This window comes from Drosophila guanche, unplaced genomic scaffold (assembly GCF_900245975.1).
Source record: "Drosophila guanche unplaced genomic scaffold, DGUA_6, whole genome shotgun sequence".
In the NCBI taxonomy this organism is placed as follows: domain Eukaryota; kingdom Metazoa; phylum Arthropoda; class Insecta; order Diptera; family Drosophilidae; genus Drosophila; species Drosophila guanche.
Window position 1 is genome coordinate 1,272,967 of NW_022995758.1, and position 21,460 is coordinate 1,294,426.

General features: G+C 44.1%; 1 protein-coding gene across 3 annotated transcripts; it reads left to right on the forward strand.

Annotated features, from left to right (window-relative positions):
• Positions 1-268: 268 nt before the first annotated feature.
• Positions 269-20,318, forward strand: LOC117590514 (breast carcinoma-amplified sequence 3 homolog). Of its 3 annotated transcripts, none has more exons than XM_034283205.1 (9): positions 269-397; positions 481-1,460; positions 5,803-6,944; positions 7,004-7,307; positions 7,382-8,315; positions 8,379-8,685; positions 8,764-9,020; positions 9,090-9,239; positions 11,439-15,760. In XM_034283205.1, the coding sequence occupies exons 3-9, from the start codon at positions 6,124-6,126 to the stop codon at positions 14,993-14,995; spliced, it is 6,330 nt and encodes a 2,109-aa protein (XP_034139096.1). In that variant the 5' UTR covers positions 269-397; positions 481-1,460; positions 5,803-6,123; the 3' UTR covers positions 14,996-15,760. The 3 variants fall into 3 exon arrangements, 2 of the variants coding, with proteins under 2 accessions (XP_034139096.1, XP_034139097.1); XR_004574301.1 differs by having other exon boundaries at positions 273-1,460; positions 11,439-15,454; positions 15,520-15,760; XM_034283206.1 differs by lacking the exon at positions 11,439-15,760 and adding an exon at positions 17,923-20,318 and having other exon boundaries at positions 278-1,460.
• The last annotated feature ends 1,142 nt before the right edge of the window (positions 20,319-21,460 follow it).

The window sequence follows — 21,460 nt, forward strand, 5'->3', positions numbered from 1 at the left end:
CCCACCGCGAATTGTACCTGCCTTAAGAACGATTAGTGAGTAATGTTAAAAGAAACCCATTTCAATGGAGATATGCATTTTTTTGTTTTCAAACAATATTATTTTCCGCGCTCCAACTACATTTGTTCACCTGTTTAAAACGAGTATGATGAAGTGGGTTAAGTTCATTCGCATATAGTGGTATTTTTCATACATTTTTTTGTATTTTACGGTATATTTCGGAGGGTATATTTTATCGATAGGTCCGCTGCCGTCCCACAGACGACGACGACAGCGACAGCGACAGAGCTGCAGACCAAACCAAAATAATAACATAAATTGTGTAAAGTGCAAAAGAGGTTACACAAAACTATAAGACGAGTATTCGTGGAAGAGCAGAAAGGCTGGCCAAATATATGTACATAATATATATTTTGCATAAGTAAAGGATAATTTTTTTTGTTTTTGTTTGGAGGATTTTTTATTGTGTTGTTGATGCAGCAGCAGCACAACGCAGAAGTGAAATCGATAAATAACGGCATAACGAACAACGTAAACAAGGCAAAGCAACAGAATAGCCCCGCAAAGAAAACGCAACAACCAAAAGTACAGATTTAATGTCGCAGTTAATTTGTGTGCTAGAAAGAAACAGCAATAGCAAAAGCCACAGAAGCAGAAACAACAACAGCAGCAGCAGCAGCTGAGGCAGCAACAACAAAAAATCATAAACGAAAAACGTACGACGCAACCGCTGCGTGTGTGTGTGTGTGTGTGCGAGTGTGCACGAGCAGGATAGCTAGAAAGCCATAGTGCGAGGCTACGCGTGTGTGCAAGCGAGCGAGCAATTGGGCTCTGCGTCGACGGCGGCAGTGGCAGCGACAGCGACGACAACAACGATTTTGACACAATTTAAAAAACTTCAAGCTCTTTGCAGTTGAAAGTTTGTTTCTAAGCTTGACTTCTGTCTGCGCTCAATAACAGAAGAAAGATCACATTTGTGTGTGTTTTCCTCCCACACACACACACACACACACCCATTTACACGAACTGAGCATTTTACGGTGGGCGTGTCGTTAGTGACGCAGGCACTCCCCACTCTGCAGCACCCAAAAAAAAAAATCTAAAGACGCAGTTTTGGATTTTTGTTGCCCCTGCCGCCTGCAATAACGGAAGATAACAAACACAACAAGACCAACAAAGAGCCACCATCGTCTCTTCTCTTTGCGCTATCAACGCACCCCCCAACGAACATCAACAAATAAGTAACAGATCAAGGGAAACAGCAGAGGAACGGGGCGTATAAGCAGCAACTGAAAACATATGATTTTTGTTTGTGTTGTTGTTTTTGCGCGCGCTCTGCTGTTGCTGTTGCGGGGAACAAGTGGAAAGGGAACGAGCGAATAGAGGGGAACAAGAGAGAACGGCCAAGTGCCTGGCTGCTGATTCAGACCAACGGAACACCAAAAGGCAAGAAGAGTGGGGTAAGTGTGCGCGCGTGTGTGTGTGTGCTCTTCCTTTTTTTTTTGTTGAGGCGCAAAAAGAATAATAAAAATAGAAGGAGAAGACTCAATATGCATTTTCGATTGAAAATCATACAACAATAATAAATAAAAGCAGAGAAAACAATTTTATGCAATTGTTTTAAAAATCATTTAACTACACATACAACAACTGTAAATTGTGCAAACAAAGAGAGAATAGTGATATAGAAAACAAGGCAGCGAGTTTTTGTGAAAGAGAGAACATGAGTTATTCGCGAAATATTTAAATGTCAAAAGCAGTGGAAACTTTGTTTGTCTTCAAACGAAAACAAAAACAAAAAATGGAAATATCAAAACACAAACAATATGGGAAAAAAATGATACTCCGTCTCTCTCGCTCGTTCTCTCTCTTTGTTTTTTTCTCGCATACATACATTCATACATACCTATAAGTGTTGGTCAGTTAGAGAAGAAGTGGGGAACATTGGTGCGCATTAGGCAAACAACAAGGCAGTGGGAAACGAACGGAAAATATATGAAACAGACTGATATTGAAACACATTTTGGCACTGTAGGTTTGATAAGTCAAGCCAAAGTGTAAAAACGTTCAGTTTTCGAAAATCTAGTTACTACTGGTTTTAGGGTACTAATTTTAAACAAACGCGAAGTTCCACAAACAATTCAAAATAAGTTTATGAACATGTTGCAGAACGAACTGATAGTGGAACACATGTTGGCGCACAGTGGGTTTTTGGGTATAATTCAGTTTTTGAATAAGTAGTTCGCGCTGGGTGTCTAGTTTATGCAGCTTTTGCCCAACAGTGCGACGCTGAGCTTTTGGCAGGGTGTGAGAGAGAAGGTAGATTTTTGGATGGGGGAGAGTGAAGCAAACAACATTTCGTTGCAGCTGAGTGAATGGCATTGCGCTTGTGTGTGCATCTGCCTGTGTGCGTTCAAGTTTTGGTTTTCGCTCTTGTTCTCACTCGCTCTCCCTCTCCACTGGTTTTCATACCTACTTATTTTGATAATTTCTTCTGCTGCTCCTCTGCCTCTGCTAATTCGCTCCTTTGTTTTCAAAATATGTACATACTTATTCAGAGCAGACGCAAAAACAAATGCATTGGCTTGACTCTAAATAATGTTTTCATTTTGTTTCATTTTTACAAACTAAAACGCACGTAAACGTTTCCATTAAAAGTGACATTTCTCTCTCAATTGCCTTGCTGCACTCGTACAAAAAGATAGAAGAGAGCAGCATGATTGTGATTATGCCTAATGGGAATGTTTGCCAAAAAGAACCATTTTCGAGAGTGAAACGGAGGCTTTGAATATTTGGGTGAGTGGGTGGCTGGCATTGATGCTGCTATTCCTCTCCAAACCCTCTCACTCTGTACTTCCAATCTCTCCAACGAACGGAAACCGTTGAGTATTGATGATAATTTGGGATTTACGGTATTGGTTTCTTTGATCCATTACTCGTATCTCTTTAAAAATTAAATGATGGACGTCTGCTACTTCTGGAGCTGTTCCCTCAATATTATTTCTGATAATGCCCTAGAAAATGTCCCCATAATCTGTATTTACGATTACAGCTGTCTGTGGGTTGATGAACTTTTATTATTTTACATATAAATACAAAATATATACAAGCGCTGATGATACGACATACATATGTATGTATGTTTGTACCCCCACGACACTCACCAGAAGGATCATGATAATACGAAATATGTCATATAACAGCCCCAAAGACTGATTCGTAAATAATTACATACATATGTATGTATATACATATGTAACTCAGCCAAATGTTGTATCCCAATCGATGTGTGTGTGTGTGTGTGTTTGCATTTATGGGAACACCTGTTCGCAGAATTCAAGTGAGTGTGTGTGTGAGTACTTTTGTGGTTGTCTTTGTCAACACAAACAAACAAACAAACAAAGAAAAAAAAGTTGTTCGTTGAGATTTTGTCAAGTGGCTTTTGGCAATGTATATACATTCATAGATATGTATGTATGTATGTATAATATAAACAATGGCCCCAACAATCACACACACGAACACACACATGTCTGCATTGGTTGCACTCTCTCGTTCTCCCTGAGCATGTGGATTGCGTGCACAAAATTAACCCTTTGCCTCTGGCAATGCATTTTAGCCTAAAATAGGTACATTGTATGCATGTATGTATGTACATACGTATGCTGGAGGTGGATATCGAATGTCAAGGATATCGAAACTTGAAATTTGCAGCACAGACAGCCACACACACAAACACTGTCTCTCTCTTTGTGAATAGGTGACGAACTAATGCTAAACAAAGACAAATGCGTTACTGATGAGAGCCCATGGTCGTGGTGTATGGGAGGAGAACCTCCCTGACTGACCCGTTCTCTTTCACTCTTAAAGCTTAGCGGGGGTGAACAGCTGTGGGTGCCTGCATGTGTGTGTGACATTGCTCGTAACATGATTGGTGTTGTTGTTGCGCGTGTGCAATGCCAATTGAGGAATGCACCGTTTTGCTAACTGCGCGTCTTCCACAACCCACCCACCGCAGGCCGCATGCTCTTTCCTGTACTCTGCAGAGGAACATTTTGTGATCGGTTTTGGGCTTTACCTCTAACCCAATAAAACCCAAGAAAAATATTAACAATACAGGTGTAAAGAAAAGGTTGCAGTTGCCTACATGAGTACATATGTATGTATGTGTGTATGTAACTTTTGAATTTCGCCATTCTTGCAAGCACAAGCGTATTGCATTTAATCATTCAATGACTTCAATTTTACAAACACGACTTCGTGTCTTATCATTTGCCAATTCAAATATGTATGAGTATTAACGAGCAGCATTTTACCTCAAATAATTACCTCATCTCTATCTTTATAGTAGCCACATCAGGTATAAATACATGCAGAAAAATACGTGGGTACATGGGAACACATCTGGTGTAGTGGTATTAATTAAATGAAAGGTTTGAATAATTATTGATAGTGATCGCTCTGAGCCCCCAGGCAGGGTATACCCCCTACCCCGTACGTGCGTTAGCCGTTACTATTTATTCCTGTGGGACAGCTGTTGCAATTTGTTTCGTTTCTGTCTTAATACTTTTGGCTCTCCTTTGCTGCTGCTACTCTTGCTGATTGGGTCTCCTAGCAGCCTCAGCCGCAGCAGCAGCTAACCGCAGGCAAAGTGTCCACTTACCTATCAAGTCCTGCTTATGACGGGAAACCCAACAGGTGCTGCCCAGCCCAGCAAAAAAAAAGAATAATAATTGCTTATCGCTGTCTTCTCTTCGCGTGCTTGTTTCTCTATTGCATTCATTGCTTGTCGAAGCTTAAATTGGAGCGTGGCAACGCAGCTCCTAAATCAAATCTGGAATTTAAGCTTGAAAGCTTAAACTGGAACTGGTACTGTGGCTGAGATGACCTGAAGCTGTTTTTGCGTGTGTTGCAAGTCGAGTGTTTTTCTTTTCGTGTTTTATTTTGCATACATACATATGTGCAATATGTAAACATTTTGTTTTATTGCACTCAATTTACCCCATGGATTGCCCCAATGGAATTGAAATTGACAATAGTGTGTAGAAGGGTTAGGCAGTGGAGAGGAGAGATAGAACGCAAGAGAGAGAGAGCGAGAGAGATAGTGTACAAACAAACAAAAAAGACACACGTAATGCGCTAATAAATTGGTAAGAGCAGACGCCAAATGCCAACGGTTCTCAGGTTGAGCAGAAACACAGCAAGAGAGTAACGAGAAAGAGAGGAAGGTCTGGAGGGCTGGGCTAGATATGCGCGGGTGGTGCTGTGGTGGTGGAGGGGCGGCTGCGACTGTGCAAAGATTAAAAGCAATTTGATTGAGACAAAGGGAAAACGAAACAAAGTGGAAGGAAAGACTAAAGAAACTATGAAATATGCATAGAGCACAACGAAACAGCTATAGACAGTTGTTTGTGTGTGTGGAGGTGTGTGTGAGGGAGCAAATAGATCTGTTATTTTGTGCTACCCTATTCAAAAGGTTATCTTATTATGATGTTTCGCAGGGATTGCTTAAAAAGTGCAAGTATTTCCAGCAGAAACAAGTTAACTGATCTAATATATTTGACAATTTTACAATTAATTTCACAATGTCGTAACATTGCACTTAAAATACAACTGCGTAATCCAAATTTCGCTATTAGTTTCAGCGATAAGTGAGGGTTATGTGCTGCAGACATATTCAAAAATGTAACGGTAGTACAGTTCTAATTGAAGGGTATCAATCGCTTCGGTTTGCGATGTTGCTTTATTTTCTCTTTCTTATTTTATTCAATGTTTTTATTTTTGTTCTCTTTTTGCTTGCAGTTGACGACAACAGTGGCAGTAGCAGTAGCAAAAACAGAGCAGCGGAGCTGTGGGAATAAAGAAGCGCAATTGAAAGAGGCAGCAGCAGCGCAAACGCGGAGGCTGAGGCAGCGCAGCGCTCATTCCCTATTCGAGATTGCACAGACAGGCTGTCTCTGTAGGTGGGTTCCAACAGTTCCAACTGACCCTGCTGCCCCATCCATCCATCCACTCACCCGCCAACCGACAGCCGCAGCTGTGGAGAGCAGCGCACTTCGAGGAGAATCAACCAACGAGTAGCAATTCGAAGGACCCGATAACCACAAAAATCCCATCCACATCATGTCCGCGGACTCGCCACGCCGCCATCCGTCCGGCGTTGGCGGGGGCGGTGTCGGTGGAGGGGGATTGCGCGGTGGCGGCCAGGCTGTGCCGGCCATTGTGCCGCCCCAGACGGTGTCGGATCGCTCGATACTGGACTCGGCAATTGGTTTCATCAACGATGTCACCCTGGCCAATCAGCCGGTGCAGGATCCCAAGGACACAATCACCTGGGCCCGCTTCGAGACCTGTGCGGACGTGAGCGATCCCCGTTTTGGTGATGATTGGGAACTGGAGGGCAATGCTGCTCCGCCGCTTCTCCTCATCCTCGGCTATGGCCTGGGTGTGCAAGTCTGGGCCATACCCGCCAACGGGGAGGCCGTTGAGGTGCTGTCCTGGCGCCATGGCGTCGTCACAGCCCTCCGAGTTCTTCCGACACCGGCCACCGCACCAGCCCTCGATGAGAACGGACGGGCCGATGAGCCAGTGGATGCCTTTGCCGAGAAACGACCCCTGGCTGCCCTCGTAGATGGTGGCAGTGCGGCGGCCAGCGGTTTTATGTCCGGCGGCAGTGGCGGCTCTGGCATCGGTGGGGGCAGCGGCGGCGGAATCGGCTCTGGCAGTGGTGGCAGTGCCTCTGGAGTGGCTCAATTCAGTGCAGTCAATTTTCTGTCGCTCAAGACGGGCGTTCAGGTGAAGACAATCAAATTCAAGAATGCGGTGCTCGATATCCAAGCCAACCGTTCGGCTGTGGTCATCACATTTCACGAAAGGATCGCCGTCTTTGATGCCCGGACACTGGAGGATCGCCTAACCATCACAACCTGCTATCCCAGTCCGGGGTAAGTGTGAAAACCTCTACCATGGGCCAGGCCTTTCATTGATTATCTCACCCTCGCAGAATCAATCCCAATCCGATTGCCCTGGGGCCACGCTGGCTGGCCTATGCAGAGCACAAGCTGCTGCACTCCAAGCGCAGCGGCGGCGGCTGCGATGGCGAGGGTGTGCCCAGCTATACGGCCACTGTGCTGAATGCGGCCAAATCGCTGGGCAAGGGTCTGCGAGAGTTGGGCGAACAGGTAGCAGCAGGTTTGACTGGGGCCACGGCTGGCAGCGGTGCCAGCTCAAAGAGCAGCAGCTTCGATTCGGCTAGCGGTGGTCCGGATGCCAAGCAGTCTGGTGTGGTCACCATTATCGATGTAAAGGTGAGTGTGCCAAAACTCAGTGTGTGTCCGAAACACTCATTCCATTCAATGCTACACTTTATTCAATGCTTCAGCATCCTGTTAAGGACTACAGCCCCACGACCGGCACACCGTTGAGCTCGACAGGCGGCGCTCAGGCTGGCGGTGATCCGATTGTGGCTCATTTTGTGGCCCACAGCGAGGCATTGGTAGCCATGGAGTTTGACAGCTCCGGGATGCTGCTGCTGACGGCCGATCGACGAGGGCACGATTTTCATGTCTTCCGTGTGCAACCGCATCCGGTGGGGCCCTGTCTGGCGGCAGTGCATCACTTGTATGTGCTGCATCGGGGCGATACGAGCGCCAAGGTGCAGCACATTGCCTTCTCGCTTGACTCGCGTTGGGCGTCGGTGTCGACGCTACGCGGCACCACACACGTCTTCCCCATAACGCCATACGGCGGCGCCATGGGCGTTCGGACGCACACATCACTGCATGTGGTCAACAAATTGTCGCGCTTCCATCGCAGTGCCGGCCTTGGGTCCGATGGACGCTCCAGTTCGCCCATTTCGCACTCGGAGAGCACCACATTTGTTCAGTCGCTGCAGCCGTATCACAATCCCACGCTTCCCCCCTATCCGCGGCCGTCGGTGGTCCAGCCCCTCGCTCAGCTACGACAGCCCTTTACCCTTGGTTCGCCGCCTGGTTCGGCTGGCGGCCTTGGTGGCGTAGTGGGTGTCGGGGCCGGAGTCGGCGGGGGTATGGGTGTGGGGAGCCATGGTGGCGGCATCGGTGGCGGCAACAGCAGCCAGAGACAGCGACAGCGACTCTCCTCGCTGTCGGATGACAGCGGGAAGCCATTGAGCGTCTGCTCAATATTCGCCAAATCGCGCTCCTGGCTGCTGGAGCCGCTGACGACAACACGAGAGGCACCGCATCGCGTTCAGCGCAAGGCCGTCGACTCGCTATTCGTGATGGCCGGCCATGGAGCGCTCATCCAGTACGATCTGGACACGAAGTTACCCTCAAGTGAGTCGGCCCTCACCGCACCTCATCTCCGTATATCCCTGACTAATGATTTATTCTTTTAAGATGTTGCCAAAGAGAAGATTTGTGATGACACGCCCATTGAACTGGAGGTGGAGGCCCGAGCGCAATGGAATCTGGGGCGACGCAAGGATGGATCTCATGAAATCGTACCACCGCTGGCGCTGGACAATTGGCTGATCAAGGATCGCCATAGCAGCCTGCTGCTGGACAGTGCCCATCAGTTCGATGAGCCCGACGAACGTGCCGAGAGCTGGTTAGCCCAGGTCGAGATCATAACGCATGCGGGACCCCACCGACGCCTATGGATGGGGCCGCAGTTTGTGTTCAAGAACTACAATACGCCCAGCGGGTATGTTGTGTGCTGCGAATGTCACCAGACCTACAAAACTACAATGGCGACCATCTTCTAATCTGTCCAATTTCTCAGCTCAAATTTGAACCATGTGGATGCTGAGGCTGTAGAGATTGGGGTTACAAAGACAACAACCACAACGCTACCCTCAACGGTGGCTGCCTCGTCAATGGGACCTGGCGTGGCAACTGGAGTGGCAGCCAAGGAGCGTTCGAGTCCCCTGAATATGCCACTGAATGCGGCCGCCTCTCTGGCAGCCAACTCGGGCATAGGAAGCACTGCAGGTCGTAGTGGTCCTGGAGTGCCGGTGCTTATCGAATCCGGTTCGTATAGTAAGTGTCTAGCATCCTTTATGATTTTCCTTTTCTCACTATCTCTCTCTCTCTCTGTTGCGTTCGTAGGCAGCATTGAGCAGAGCCCCAAGCTGATGGATCGCTTCCGGCATGGCCATTTGGACTCGGACTACGGACATGGCGATACACGGCTAAAGGAGGACCTGGCCGATGCCATGCGAGAATCGCCATCAATGGCAGCCACGCGACGCGAAACGGGTAAGACTGAGCTCCTCATCCTAGCCATAGGAATATAAGAATGCATGAACCGCGATACAGCCAAGAACATTTGAAGGAGAATGATGCTGGAGGGGATACCCCTCTGCCGCAGGCACACCATCCCATCTAAGGCGTTGTATTTTATCGTTAACAAACTCTCGTTTTTTACGTAATCCCCCATTGATTTATTTCATTTTTTTAATTGAATTTCAAACGTTTCTTTTTTTTTTGTTGAATTTTAAGCGAACGCTTTCGAAATGAAAATGTTTAATTCCGGATAAGTTTTGTTGGTGGTCAACAAGTAAAAGTAGAAGAAAAAAAATATAATCAATTTTTAATCTTCAATTGATGATGAGAAAGAAAAAACAAAACACCACAAAATTGGCATTAGGTTGTTGGTTGTTGATTATAATAATTATGATGATAATTCATCCATTGACACCGCTCTTACAAATCCCCTCTTGGCATTTTCTACTTCTCCATTTCTATCCTCCATTTCATTTCCATCTCCATCTTCATCTCCATCTTTATCTTTCTCCTCTCCAATCATTACTTTCTCTCTGTGTGCGTGTGTTGGTGTGTTGTTGCTGTTGTCGAACTTTAAGTTTTTTTTTTTTGCAATTTTTCTGTTCTCTAGCCTTTAACAAACGATTTCTTTCCTTTGCTGTGTGTGATCTGTTTAGCTTTTACAAAAAAAAAAAAAAAAAAAAAAAAAAAAAAATAAATATTTACACTTCATTTTAAATATATTCCTATTTTAATGAACAACTAAATTTAAGCTAACAAACTTTTTGTCACAGCAGAGCCCCCTCTACCGCCCCCACCAAAGCACCACTCACCAATGCTATAGTTATTCTCCACCTTGCCCCCTGCAACAGTTCTTCTAGAAGAATGTTCTTTTGTCACATAACTGAATACTCTTTCCAGACAGAACACCAGAAACCCAGAAACCCAGATTCGGTTCCATTGGTCTTTTGCACTTTGTTTCGCGTAGGGTTTTTTCTTTCTGTCTACTGCTTTCTTTTCTACCACCTGAAACACTTCTTATCCATCACACAATACACCACAGCACACCGGACCACAACACACCACACCACACGACAACACGAACTGTTGTCCTTTATTCACTTTCTCTTTCCTCTTGCCGCTTGGAATGTCCTTTAGATAGCGATTTTTTGTTTTTATTTTATTTAGCAATAACTTTCTTCTTTTTTATCCTGCAATTTTTAAATTAAAAAAACAAAATTATTCCCTTGAGTGATCGTGCAAGTCAGCAAACAAAAACCAAAACGTCAAACAGAGGTAGAGAGCGATTGTGTGAGCGAAAGAGACAGAGAGAAAGAGAGATGGAGAAAGAGAGAGAAAAGTTAAGATGAAAGAGCACATTTAATATACATGAATATTTTAATAAAAAGCCAAAGTCATAACAAAATCGAAAGAAAAGAACAGAAAAGAACAAATTCCAAATATCAATATCCAAAAATTCACGAAAAACAGAGTCAATAATTTCGAATATAATTTATTTTGTTCTTATACAAATTGTGTCCATCAGCTATATTCCTATTTTAAGTTTAATTATTTTTCGTTTCGTTTTGTACACTAAACAAAAAATTAAATAATTAAAAAAAAACCTCAAAATCAAATTTGTATACCTAATATTCAATTAAATTTTCGCGAAATTTCATTATCGTTTTATTTTTGAGTTTAAATTCATTTTTTTTATTTTTTGTTGAGATTTTTTAATATTTTGAAATATATTTGATTCATTTTGAGTGTTTTCCGCCATGTTTTTTTTTCCCTGACAACCAATGCTACAGCGCAGCTTATCCAAAAAAAAAAAACAAATTAAAAATTAAAAATCACTGACAACAACAACAAATGCAAATCAAATGAAATTTCAAGACTTTCATTTTAAATTAAACATTTTCAAATTTCGAGCGATTATCGACTAATCGAACTGTCGATGAACAAAACCACAGAACAATCGAACAAACCAACAAAAAAAAATGCATTTAAAAATCCCGCCTTTGGCTTTTTGTTTTCGTTTCCTGTATGAACCAAAGAAAAAACAAACAAAAAATGCGCTTTTCTCATAATTTGTTTTCTCTTCTATTTCTCTTTCTCTGCTCTGTGTTGTGTCCTGCCCCACCGTTGTTGACCCACCACCACCACCACCACCAACACTACCATGTGCCACAGGCCAACCATCAGGTTCTTCGGCATTGGCTTCTTTGGCGGAGGCAGCCTCCTCCTCCGTCTCGGCCAGCGATAATGTCTGCTACTATGACGCCCTCGCCGAGCACGAGCACCTAAACGATCCTGATCACGATCCCGAAATGGTGGGAGGAGGTGAGGCGCCAGATAAGGATAATTTGATCGATGAGGCGCCACGGACGGCATCAGATGTGAGGACAAGGGACCTGGGAAAGGCAGAGCGACGCCATCTGATCGAGCACATGAGTAGCAGCAGCAGCAGCAGCATGGCCGCCCTGGCCTCGGTGCTGCCCAATATATGCAGCTACGACTATCCCACCGGTGGACATCATTACAGCGGCGGCCATTCCAGGATCGAGAAGATCGTCAATCCGCTGGGCACGGTTACGGATGTGAATGCGGGCATCTCGGGTGAGCTGCAGACGGACATGCTAGACGAGGTGGTGTGCCAGCTGGCAGCCGAGGAGAGCATCATCCATGAGAACTGCGACGAGGCTCTGTTCCGGCCGGTGGTGGCCATCTTTTGCAACGATCTGGTCGAGCAGCGCAACCATCAGCAGCAGCTGTTGCTGGCCAAGGAGGAGCAGGCCGCCGCCGCTGCCGCTGGCTTGGGACCGGGATCAAAGGGTGGCGAAAATGATCACTGCAAGCCGCCGGTGGTGCTGGCCAATAAGCTCATTGTGCCCGTCATTGCCAAGGAAGTGGACGAGGTGCTTGTCCAAAAAGAAAAGCAAAAGTCACAGAGATCCCAGCACCAAAAGGCGCAGCAGCAGCAGCAGCAGCAGCAGAAATCTCAGCTCAAGTCCCTGGCCGCTGCCGAAGATGCGGCCCAGGCACAGCGATTTGCCGAGCTCTCGCATCTCAATAAGCCCAAAGGAGGGCCCAACAGCAGAACTGCCAGCAGTCAGAGGAACGCCACAGAGGAGGAAAAGGTCATCAGCAGTGGTGGTGCCAAGGCATCTAAGAAAGGCCCCAAGCAGAAGACGATCCTCAACAACAAAGGAGCAGACAAGAAACTGCCCTCCGTGGAAGTGGAAACAAAGGAGAAGCTTAAGAAGCAGACACAGGATAAAATGCAGGATCTAGATGAAATAATTGTAGTCGTGGAAGAGGGTGAGGACGAGTCAGAGGTAGAGTCGGATCATGCTGATAGCTTGCTGGCCAATAAGAGCAGTATTGCCGCCGTCATGGTGAGCAGTGCCAGCGCCCAGGGATTGAGTCTACTTGTGGAGACGACCACGCAAACGGGCGAGGATAATACCGAGGAGGAGGCTGAAGATGACGATAATAATAATGATGATGATGTTGTGGAGGAGGAGCTGGAGAAGGAACTCCAAAAAGACAAGAAAAAGCTGGAAACCATGACAATCGAAAGGGAGAAGGAAAAAGCCAAGGAAAGGGAGAATGAAAAGGAAAAGGAGAGGCTCAAGGAAAAGGAGAAACTTCAAGCGAAGGAAAAGGTAAAGCTGGAGAAGGAGAAGGAGAAGCAGGCTATCCAGGAGAAGCATAAGCTAGAAAAGCAAAAGGAAGTGGAGAAAGAGAAAGAGAAGCTGAGGCTGGAAAAAGAAAGGCAGGTCCAAGAGAAGGAACGGGAGAAAGAGAAGCAGCTTCAAGAGAAGGAAAAGCTGAAACAAGAAAAAGAAAGGCTCGAAGAGAAGGAGAAGCTGAAACTCGAAAAGGAAAAGGAAAAGGAAAAGCAGCTCCAAGAGAAGGAAAAGTTGAAACTAGAAAAGGAAAAGGAAAAGCAGCTGCAAGAACGAGAGAAGGAGAAGCAAAAACTCGAAAAGGAAAAGCTGGAAAAAGAGAAAGAAAAGGAAATGGAGAAGCTGCGTCTCGAAAAGTTAAAACTTCAGGAAAAAGAAAAACTCAAAGAGAAGGAGAAACTTCAGGAGATGCTAAAGCTCGAAAAGGAGAAGGAGAAAGAGAAACTCCTGGAGAAAATTAAGGAAAAAGAAAATAACCGAAACCCAGAGAAGCAGGGTAAAGCAGGCGAGATCTCTTCCGCAACAACGACGAGCTACTTGGTGAAGGTAATAGAGGAAGCTGCTCTCATCAAGAAGCCGATCGTTTCTGCAACGGTTCAGGCCAGTCCGTGGAAGCGAGTCGTTGTCGACAGCGATGAAGGCAGCGTTCCCAAGCAGCTGTCGTCAGCGGTGCAGCAGGATTATCCCACATTGGGCAAGAAGCAGAGTAAACCCAGCAGCCCAGAGAAGACCACTGGCCCACTGGCAAAGCCCCCCCGTGCAGCCAAAGATAACTTTGAGGACTTTTTGAGTGGCATGGAGTCGCTGCCACCGCTGCCTGATCTCGAGCCGCTCGAGGTGAAGCAGAATGAGACGCAGCAGCAACTCATCTCGGAGGGTGGCGCGTCGCTGAGTCTGATCAATTTCGAGAGTCCGCTGCAGGAGAGTGCGGCGACGATTATGCCGATCAAGATCACGCCGCCGCCACGAGGATTCACCGAGAAGAACCTTGTTCTGGCCCTTTGCGGTTCCCTGCACTATGAGGAGGAGCAGGAGCAGGAGCAGGCTCGAGAGCGGCAGATGGCAGGCACCGAAATTGAACTGGAACTGAAGCCCCATCCGTATGTGCTGCTGATGGCCGGAGATGAGCAACAACAGTCGCCGCTGGGCTTGCTACAAAAGTCTACATCCACGTCGAACAACTCATCTGGCTCCGAGGAGATTATCCTCATGGAGGAACCGGCCAGCAAGAAGCTCAGCAAGAAGCACAAACGCATGAAGCAGCTTCAGCTGCAGCAGCAGCAGAAGGAACGGGAGAGGGAGCGGGAGCGGGAAAGGGAGAAGGAGAAGGAACGTGCCAGAGAACGGGAGTCGGAAGATGAGGAACTTCGTCCGCTCATCAGCATTAGTATGTGCGATTCTCAGCTGGAGATGCACTCGCCCGTTAAAAAATCAAAAGCCAAACGATCCGAGAAGGACCCAATCGATGCGGATGCGGATGCGGATGCGGATGATGATCCCGAGGATGAGGAGGAGGAAGAAGAAGGCGAGGAGGAGGAGGACGAGTTGAGCCAAACACTGCCGGAGGATTTGCTCCATTTTGGGAGCAGTGGCGTGGCCACCAGCGCCACCACTGCCACCACGAACACCGCAACAACAACAGACAGCGAGGGACCCATCCCGGCCACCACATCCGATGACAATCTCGTGTATAGCTCATCCACAGCCGCATCGCCGCCGCACAAGCTCAAGACCAAGAAGCTGGAGCATAAAATAAATCTAATAGCAGCCATCGAGGCGGCCACCTCATCGTCCACTTCCTCGGCGGAGGAGAGTAGCGTGGAGACGGCCGGTCCCATTGTGGTCAGTGGTGCAGCCCATTCGGATGCCAACCCATCTGCAGGCACGGCCACGGCCACTGCGGCTACCTCTGGCGGTGCGTCTGCGAGCTCCGCCATTCCCGCGACTGGAGCTAGTTCCCCCGCTGTGGGTCTGCTCCATGGCGGCTCCACTGTGGGCATGGCCGTGGCCAGTCAGCCGAGTGCCACAAAGAAGAAGACGAAGCGGCGCAAGAGATAAGAATTAGCGATTTGTTTGCTGTGCGTCTTCAGTCTCGTTGTGCTCTGGCACTTGTATGCAAGCCAGGAGAGAGGTGTGAGTGCTGGTAACAGTGACAGTAACAGTATCAGTGCTAGTGCCCTCCATCAGGAGCTTCAGGTAGTGCAGGTAGTGGAGCAGGAGCCAACTGAGGTGCAGGCAACAGTACAGCCATCACAGTCTGAGACGGAGCAGAATAAGGATCAGCAGCATCAGCATCAGCAGCTATCGGTCAAAGACATTGCCAGTGCCAGAGCCAAGTAGTGGCTACAACAACAACATCCAAAGACAGCAGCAAACAAAATTCCACCACACAAGCGAACAGCAAGGGCCATTTCGTCACAAAATTGAGTTTCAGAATAAACATAAAGAGAGAGAGAGAGAGGGAGAGAGAGAGAGAGATGATGAACCGTACTCCATGGTGAAATTACTTTGTACAAGGTGACGTCTTCACCACAATTCACTCTCTTTCGGTGACCACTACTCGTATCTCTATCGCTTTCTAGCGCTTGTCTTTTTGAGCGTGGTGAATAAGTTAGTGGTCCTTCCCACTGCGGACAACGTCACCTTGTTGGTAGTAATTTCAGCATGCCGTGCACCGTACATCGTTCCCCTCCCACTTCGGATGGATACCCGCCCAACCATAAAAGATACAAGATTCTAGCTTAATTCTTTAGCTGTTTTGCCAGCAAAATATCACCAGAAAAGCAACAAACCGACAAGAAAAACACAAGAAAAACACAAAACTCTACAAAAAAATTGTGATTATAAAAAAGTACATAAACAACAAAAAAACACAAAACAAAAAAAGAATTGTAAAAAATAATTTAAAACCCAAAAACAAAGGAAAATTTACATCTGTAGAGGATTCGTTTGGACAAGAAGCATGGATAGAAATGCAACAAAAACAAAAACAAAATATATACATACAAAAATTGATTACTTACCATTTTTAAGTGCAAAGTTATACTGTTTAAACCAAAAACAAAAATCATACATATATGTATACACGACACAGACACAACCACACCCACACACTTATATGTATGCTATATATATAGAGGCCTAGGCTTAAAATGATCCAAGAATCAGAAACAGAAAAGAATTTGCAAAAAAATGCTCTCAACAAAAATTGTATATACAAAATAGAAAGAAGTACTAAATATCCTGAAAAATAGTACGAAAATCGCCCAAAAAAAAAAAACAAAATTGTAATAAATACGCTATAATATAATGCCCCCTCTATTTCCATCTGGAAATTGATGAAATTGACATACTCCTTGCCCCCCACCCCCCCACCTAAACCCTCCCGATAAAGCTTGTGGAAGAGATAATGAATTTGAGGCAACACATGTTAGCCCATTTAATGTGTAATTTTGAGAGCGAGATATGCGGACAGTGAGAGAGAGAGAGATTGAGAGTAAATCCAATCCATGGCTACAACCCAAGAACACAATTCCCAGACATATTTTGCTGGAACACATCCACAAGGATTGGCTTTCGTTAAGTTTTCTGCCTACATGATGTTCAAGCTTTCGTTTAGTTTCTTACCACAGCCCCAACCCTCCCGCACTCAATTCGGTGTCCTTGTTTTGTTTGTTTGTGTTAATTTATTGAATTTTGTATAGCAAACGTTCGACTTTTTCTCATTTTATCATACCCGGTACTCGCGAAGAGTAAATAGGGTATATTGTATTTGTGCACAAAGTATGTAACACACAGAAGGAAACGTTTCCGACCCCATAAAGTATATATATTCTTGATCAGCATCAATAGCCGAGTCGATTGAGCCATGTCTGTCTGTCCGTCCGTCTGTCCGTCCGTCCGTCCGTCCGTCTTGTGCGTCTTGTCCGTCCTGGATCTCAGAGACCATAAAAGCTAGAGCAGACTTCTGTATACACACACTGTTACAAGTGTATTTCAAAAATGAGCCACGCCCCCTTCCGCCTCCGCAAAAGGGCGAAAACCTCCCAAATCTACAATTTTGAAGATAAAAGAAAAGTAAAAACGCCATTCCGTAGGGAATGGCCATATCTATCAGATCACCAATCCGATTGGATCATTATTATGGCCACAATGAAGAAATTAATTTGCAGTGGCTAAACCCACCCTGTCCCGCAGCTTTTGTTGTTCTTTTCACATTCTCTCATTCACACTCTGATTTTTCTTCACTCGGCCCCTGCCTCTACCGTCCCTCTGCCGCTGCCTCTGCCGACTTTTAACCCACCCCGTCCCGCAGCTTATATATATATTTTTTTGAGTGCGGGCGCTGCCTCTGCCACTGCCGCGAGTCTGCAGTGTGTGGGTCTAGGGAAGGGCGGCGAGCTAAAGGAGCGTGTTGGTGTGAGAAGTGTTGTAGATGGAGATGACAGTTGAAGAAAAAATTTAAAATTTGACAAAACACCGCTGGAGATGTAGTACTGAGGGCCGGGTATAAAAGTTGTGACGCGTAAGAAGCGTCTCACACGTCCCTTCTCGTTTTTATTTTTATTGTGTTTAATTTTTTTGTTTGTCTGTAAAAAAGAAGGGAAATAAATTAATTTGTTGTCTTTATGTACATATATCGATCGTATTGTATGAAGAAAAAAGAAGAGAAATTTATATCAAATCTAACTGGCAGTATTTATGATTTACGATTGTGAGAGTAACAGTAAGAGAGGAGAGAGTAGAGTTGGAGTTGGTGGAAAATGGATGGAGAGCAAGGTGGAATCGCTAAACACTCAAATTTAATTTAATGAATTAATGTATGATTAAATAAATGCAATTTTAGTTAAAAACAACAACCAAAACGGCCAATGAGGAATTTTTTCTGGGAAACTGCGAAACTTGGGAGATTAATATACGATTTTTCTAGAAATATGTATCCTGGCGCTAATCGAATTCGAACATTTCTTTACATTATTTCACAGGCAATTACTTTACCAAGGATCAACTGGATGGATTGTCGTCACACAACAATAACAACAACAACAACAATATAATCTTCTCGCCAGGCAACAAGAAACACAACAATATAAATCCCAATTTAAATCCCATTCCCATGGTAAATCATTATAAATCCCAAAAATCGCAGGAGCCTGTAGCTGACTTCGATCAGCCGCCCCCAAAGCCCACCCAGGTGACCCAGGTGGCCTATGATGGCGGCGAACTGTCGACAGTGGTGAACATCGAGGTGTTTGACGATCAGCTGAGCATGAGCAGCATTAGCACCAACAGTCGCCTGTCGTTGGAGGGACCGCCGTCACAGTCCTCGCCGCCACTCAGCCTCACCAACGGCCTGGGCCTGATGGACACCAATCTGATGCATTTCAGCGAGAGTACGGCGGTGAGCAGTGGTCTGGCCGCTAGAGCTGCAGCTGGACCGCAACCAGTCACCGAGCTTGAGGTAGAAGTCGATCTGGATGCGGTGGACGAGGGCGACAGTGAGCCGTTGGCTGACACTGTAGAGGAGAGATCGAAGCGCAGACAGAATTTGTGAGAGTTAATGCAGAGGCCGACCGCCCAGCGACGACTGCTGCACAGGACGGAGGTCGGTGGCCGTATTGGTAGCAACTTTTACCTGCGGCGCCTCTGTGCACAGATCCTGCAGCCCAATGCAGTCGAGGAGCCCTAAACAGACCCCGTTTAGCCCATTTTAACGTTGTGAAACCTTTTGTGTAACTGTAACGGTATCTTTATCGGTATCTTTGTATCTGTATCTTTATCGGTGTCTAATGTGTGTCTAGTTTCCGCGGCGTCTTTTATAGTCCCATTATTTAGCCGGAGAAACCTCCCCCCGCGCATATACTTTTTTCTATATTTTTTTTGTTATGCAAAAGTTATGTTATGTTAAATGCAAAAGCAACAAAACGAAAATGAAACAAAAATGTTTGGAAACAAAGAATACAATATATAGAACAGTAATAAATAGATCAGATCAAACCTCAGCTGAATGCCGTGATATTTAAAATAAAATTTAACAAACAAACAAAAAGAAAACATGTGAGAGAGTGAGGAAGTGAGAGAGGAGAAATACAATATACAATTTTAAATATGTATCTTAATAAATCAATGGCAACAAGAGAGAATGAGAACAAGAAAGAGAAATAACCATGAACCCATGATCCATACATACATATATATACATTATAAATACATAATTATACATATATTCTAGCAATAATAAATCCATTTACTTACCCTAGAGACTAAGAAGGAATGCTGCTTATGCCAGAAATTCGATTCGCAAAACCGATTTCAGATACCTTATAGTTTTTGTAAACTTTTCTATATTTCTATGTACCATAGTTCCGAAAAGAAAAAAAAACATATAAATGGCACACTTATTACCGATTCCAATTCCTGATTCTGCCTTCAGCATTCATCATCGTATGTATACATATAATTTTTTTATTCCCAAACATAACTTCATTCCAAAACTAAATCCACACAGACTAGATCCAAATACAAAAAACAAAAACAAAAATAAACTAGAAAATTAACTAATAAATGCAAAACATATCCATATGAAGATCTACAGACGTATACATAAATATGAATGCATATATTTTCCAATAATCATCAGTGAATGAATATTAACCAAAAGAAAAATAAAAAGTAAAAATAAAATGAAAACTCGTGAAACAGTTCAAACTCGCTAAGCAATCCAGACAGGGGCAGGGGACTAGTATACATACAATATTTTTGTAATCAAAAGAAATATACCTAAATAGAGAGGAGAGATATGCATTGAAGATTTTTCCAAAACAATTTTAGCACTCTTGTTGCCTCTTCCTGTTTCCACCTAAACATTCAATCAAAACAAATCAAATTATAAGTCTAACAATAAAATAAAACACACACACTGCTGGCCAGGTTGCGGATATATGTATGTAGATCGATGAATGTCGATTCTACCACATATACATACATAAATACATCCTTTAATACATACATACATATGTATATTTTGATATAAACCAGAAGTAATAGATGAAACCGTGAAAAAAACGAGGAGAAACATATTTTTTATACTTGTACTACTGTCATGTCGTCTTCACTTTGTATTTCGATTTCAAAAAAGGCGCCGACAACTGATCTATAACTATCTACATACATAAATAAATAAATAAATGGATGCATGAAATTGGCTGACAATTTACTTAAACTTATACCCATAAATACATATGTATGTACATGCATATACCAATTTGATTATATTCAAAAATATATATTGGATATAAATATATCCAATCTGATGCTAATTTTATGTCGCATGTCTTCTTTTCCCTTAGTTAAACGAGAATTATGTACACAAAACAAAACAAAATACCCAAAAAAAAAAAAAAGAAACTTTTTAAAATCCATTTGTATAACCAAAAGTGTCATAGAATTCATTTTGAGAGATTGATTTCCGAATTGATTTCATCATATTATAAAAATAAATGCATAAACTACAAAACCTCAGTGTGGTATGAATTTTTATTAAGAATTAACCCACTAGTCACTGGTGTAAGTATAACATAATTACCAATAGCTTGCCAATAGGGAAGTGGAGTAATGCACAAGCACAAGCTACTTGAATACAGCTTCAAAGCACACGTTTAGGATCTGCACTCTAGGTGTACCAAACGGCAGAGATATTTGGGGAAAGATATTGAAGGACAACCGGCTTCTGAAGTCTAGATACAATTTTTGTTTTTTTTCCCTCTCTCTTTATATTTACAATCTGTTTATTTAAACAATAAGTAAATTGTATAATTAATATTAAATTAACAGAAATATTATTATTTATTTGTATTATATGTAACATTCTTTCAGTTTGTTGGATTTATCTATCGGGGAGATCGAGAATGTGGTATCTTTTCAGTCTTATTACTGTTAAGCTAATGTCTAATAGACTTAAGGCTAAATTATTTTCATGGTTGTGGAGTATGTCGATGTATTTCTTACTAGTTTTCTTTATTTCTTCTTTAATGGTTGGAATATTAAGATCTTTGTGGATAGTTGCATTAGATATGTAAAACGGCGCATTGACAATGTGTCGTAAAGTTTTTGATTGGTAACGCTGAAGTATCTCCATATTTGAGATAAAATGTATTGTTCATTCCCCAACACACCCCACACCACTGTTCGTATATTTCATGAACTATTTATTTCCCAAGTTGGCTCTGCGGCAGTAGAGATTATTTCTAGAAATCGTATCTGGATTACAATCGAAATTCCCAGTTCAATACGAAATTCCCCGTGTATCTATTTATGAATTAGCAAACAATGGCCAGGCCAAAGAAGACCCAAAAAGCACCATCTAGTCCGAAGAGGCAGCAGACACCAACTCGACGGAGTAACCCATCGAACAGCCCATTCATGAATTTCCTTCGCCACTTTAAATCTCGCTGCGAGAGGAGGTTGGCGCAGAAGGCAGCCGAAAAGTGGCACCAGATGAGTACCAAAGAGAGGAAGGTGTAC

Excerpts from the sequence above, each read along its gene's own strand:
- LOC117590514 (XM_034283205.1), top strand. The coding sequence starts at position 6,124 with ATGTCCGCGGACTCGCCACGCCGCCATCCGTCCGGCGTTGGCGGGGGC. Across the intron at positions 6,945-7,003 it reads ACCTGCTATCCCAGTCCGGG|AATCAATCCCAATCCGATTG; the intron begins GTAAGTGTGAAA and ends TCACCCTCGCAG. Across the intron at positions 8,316-8,378 it reads GGACACGAAGTTACCCTCAA|ATGTTGCCAAAGAGAAGATT; the intron begins GTGAGTCGGCCC and ends TATTCTTTTAAG.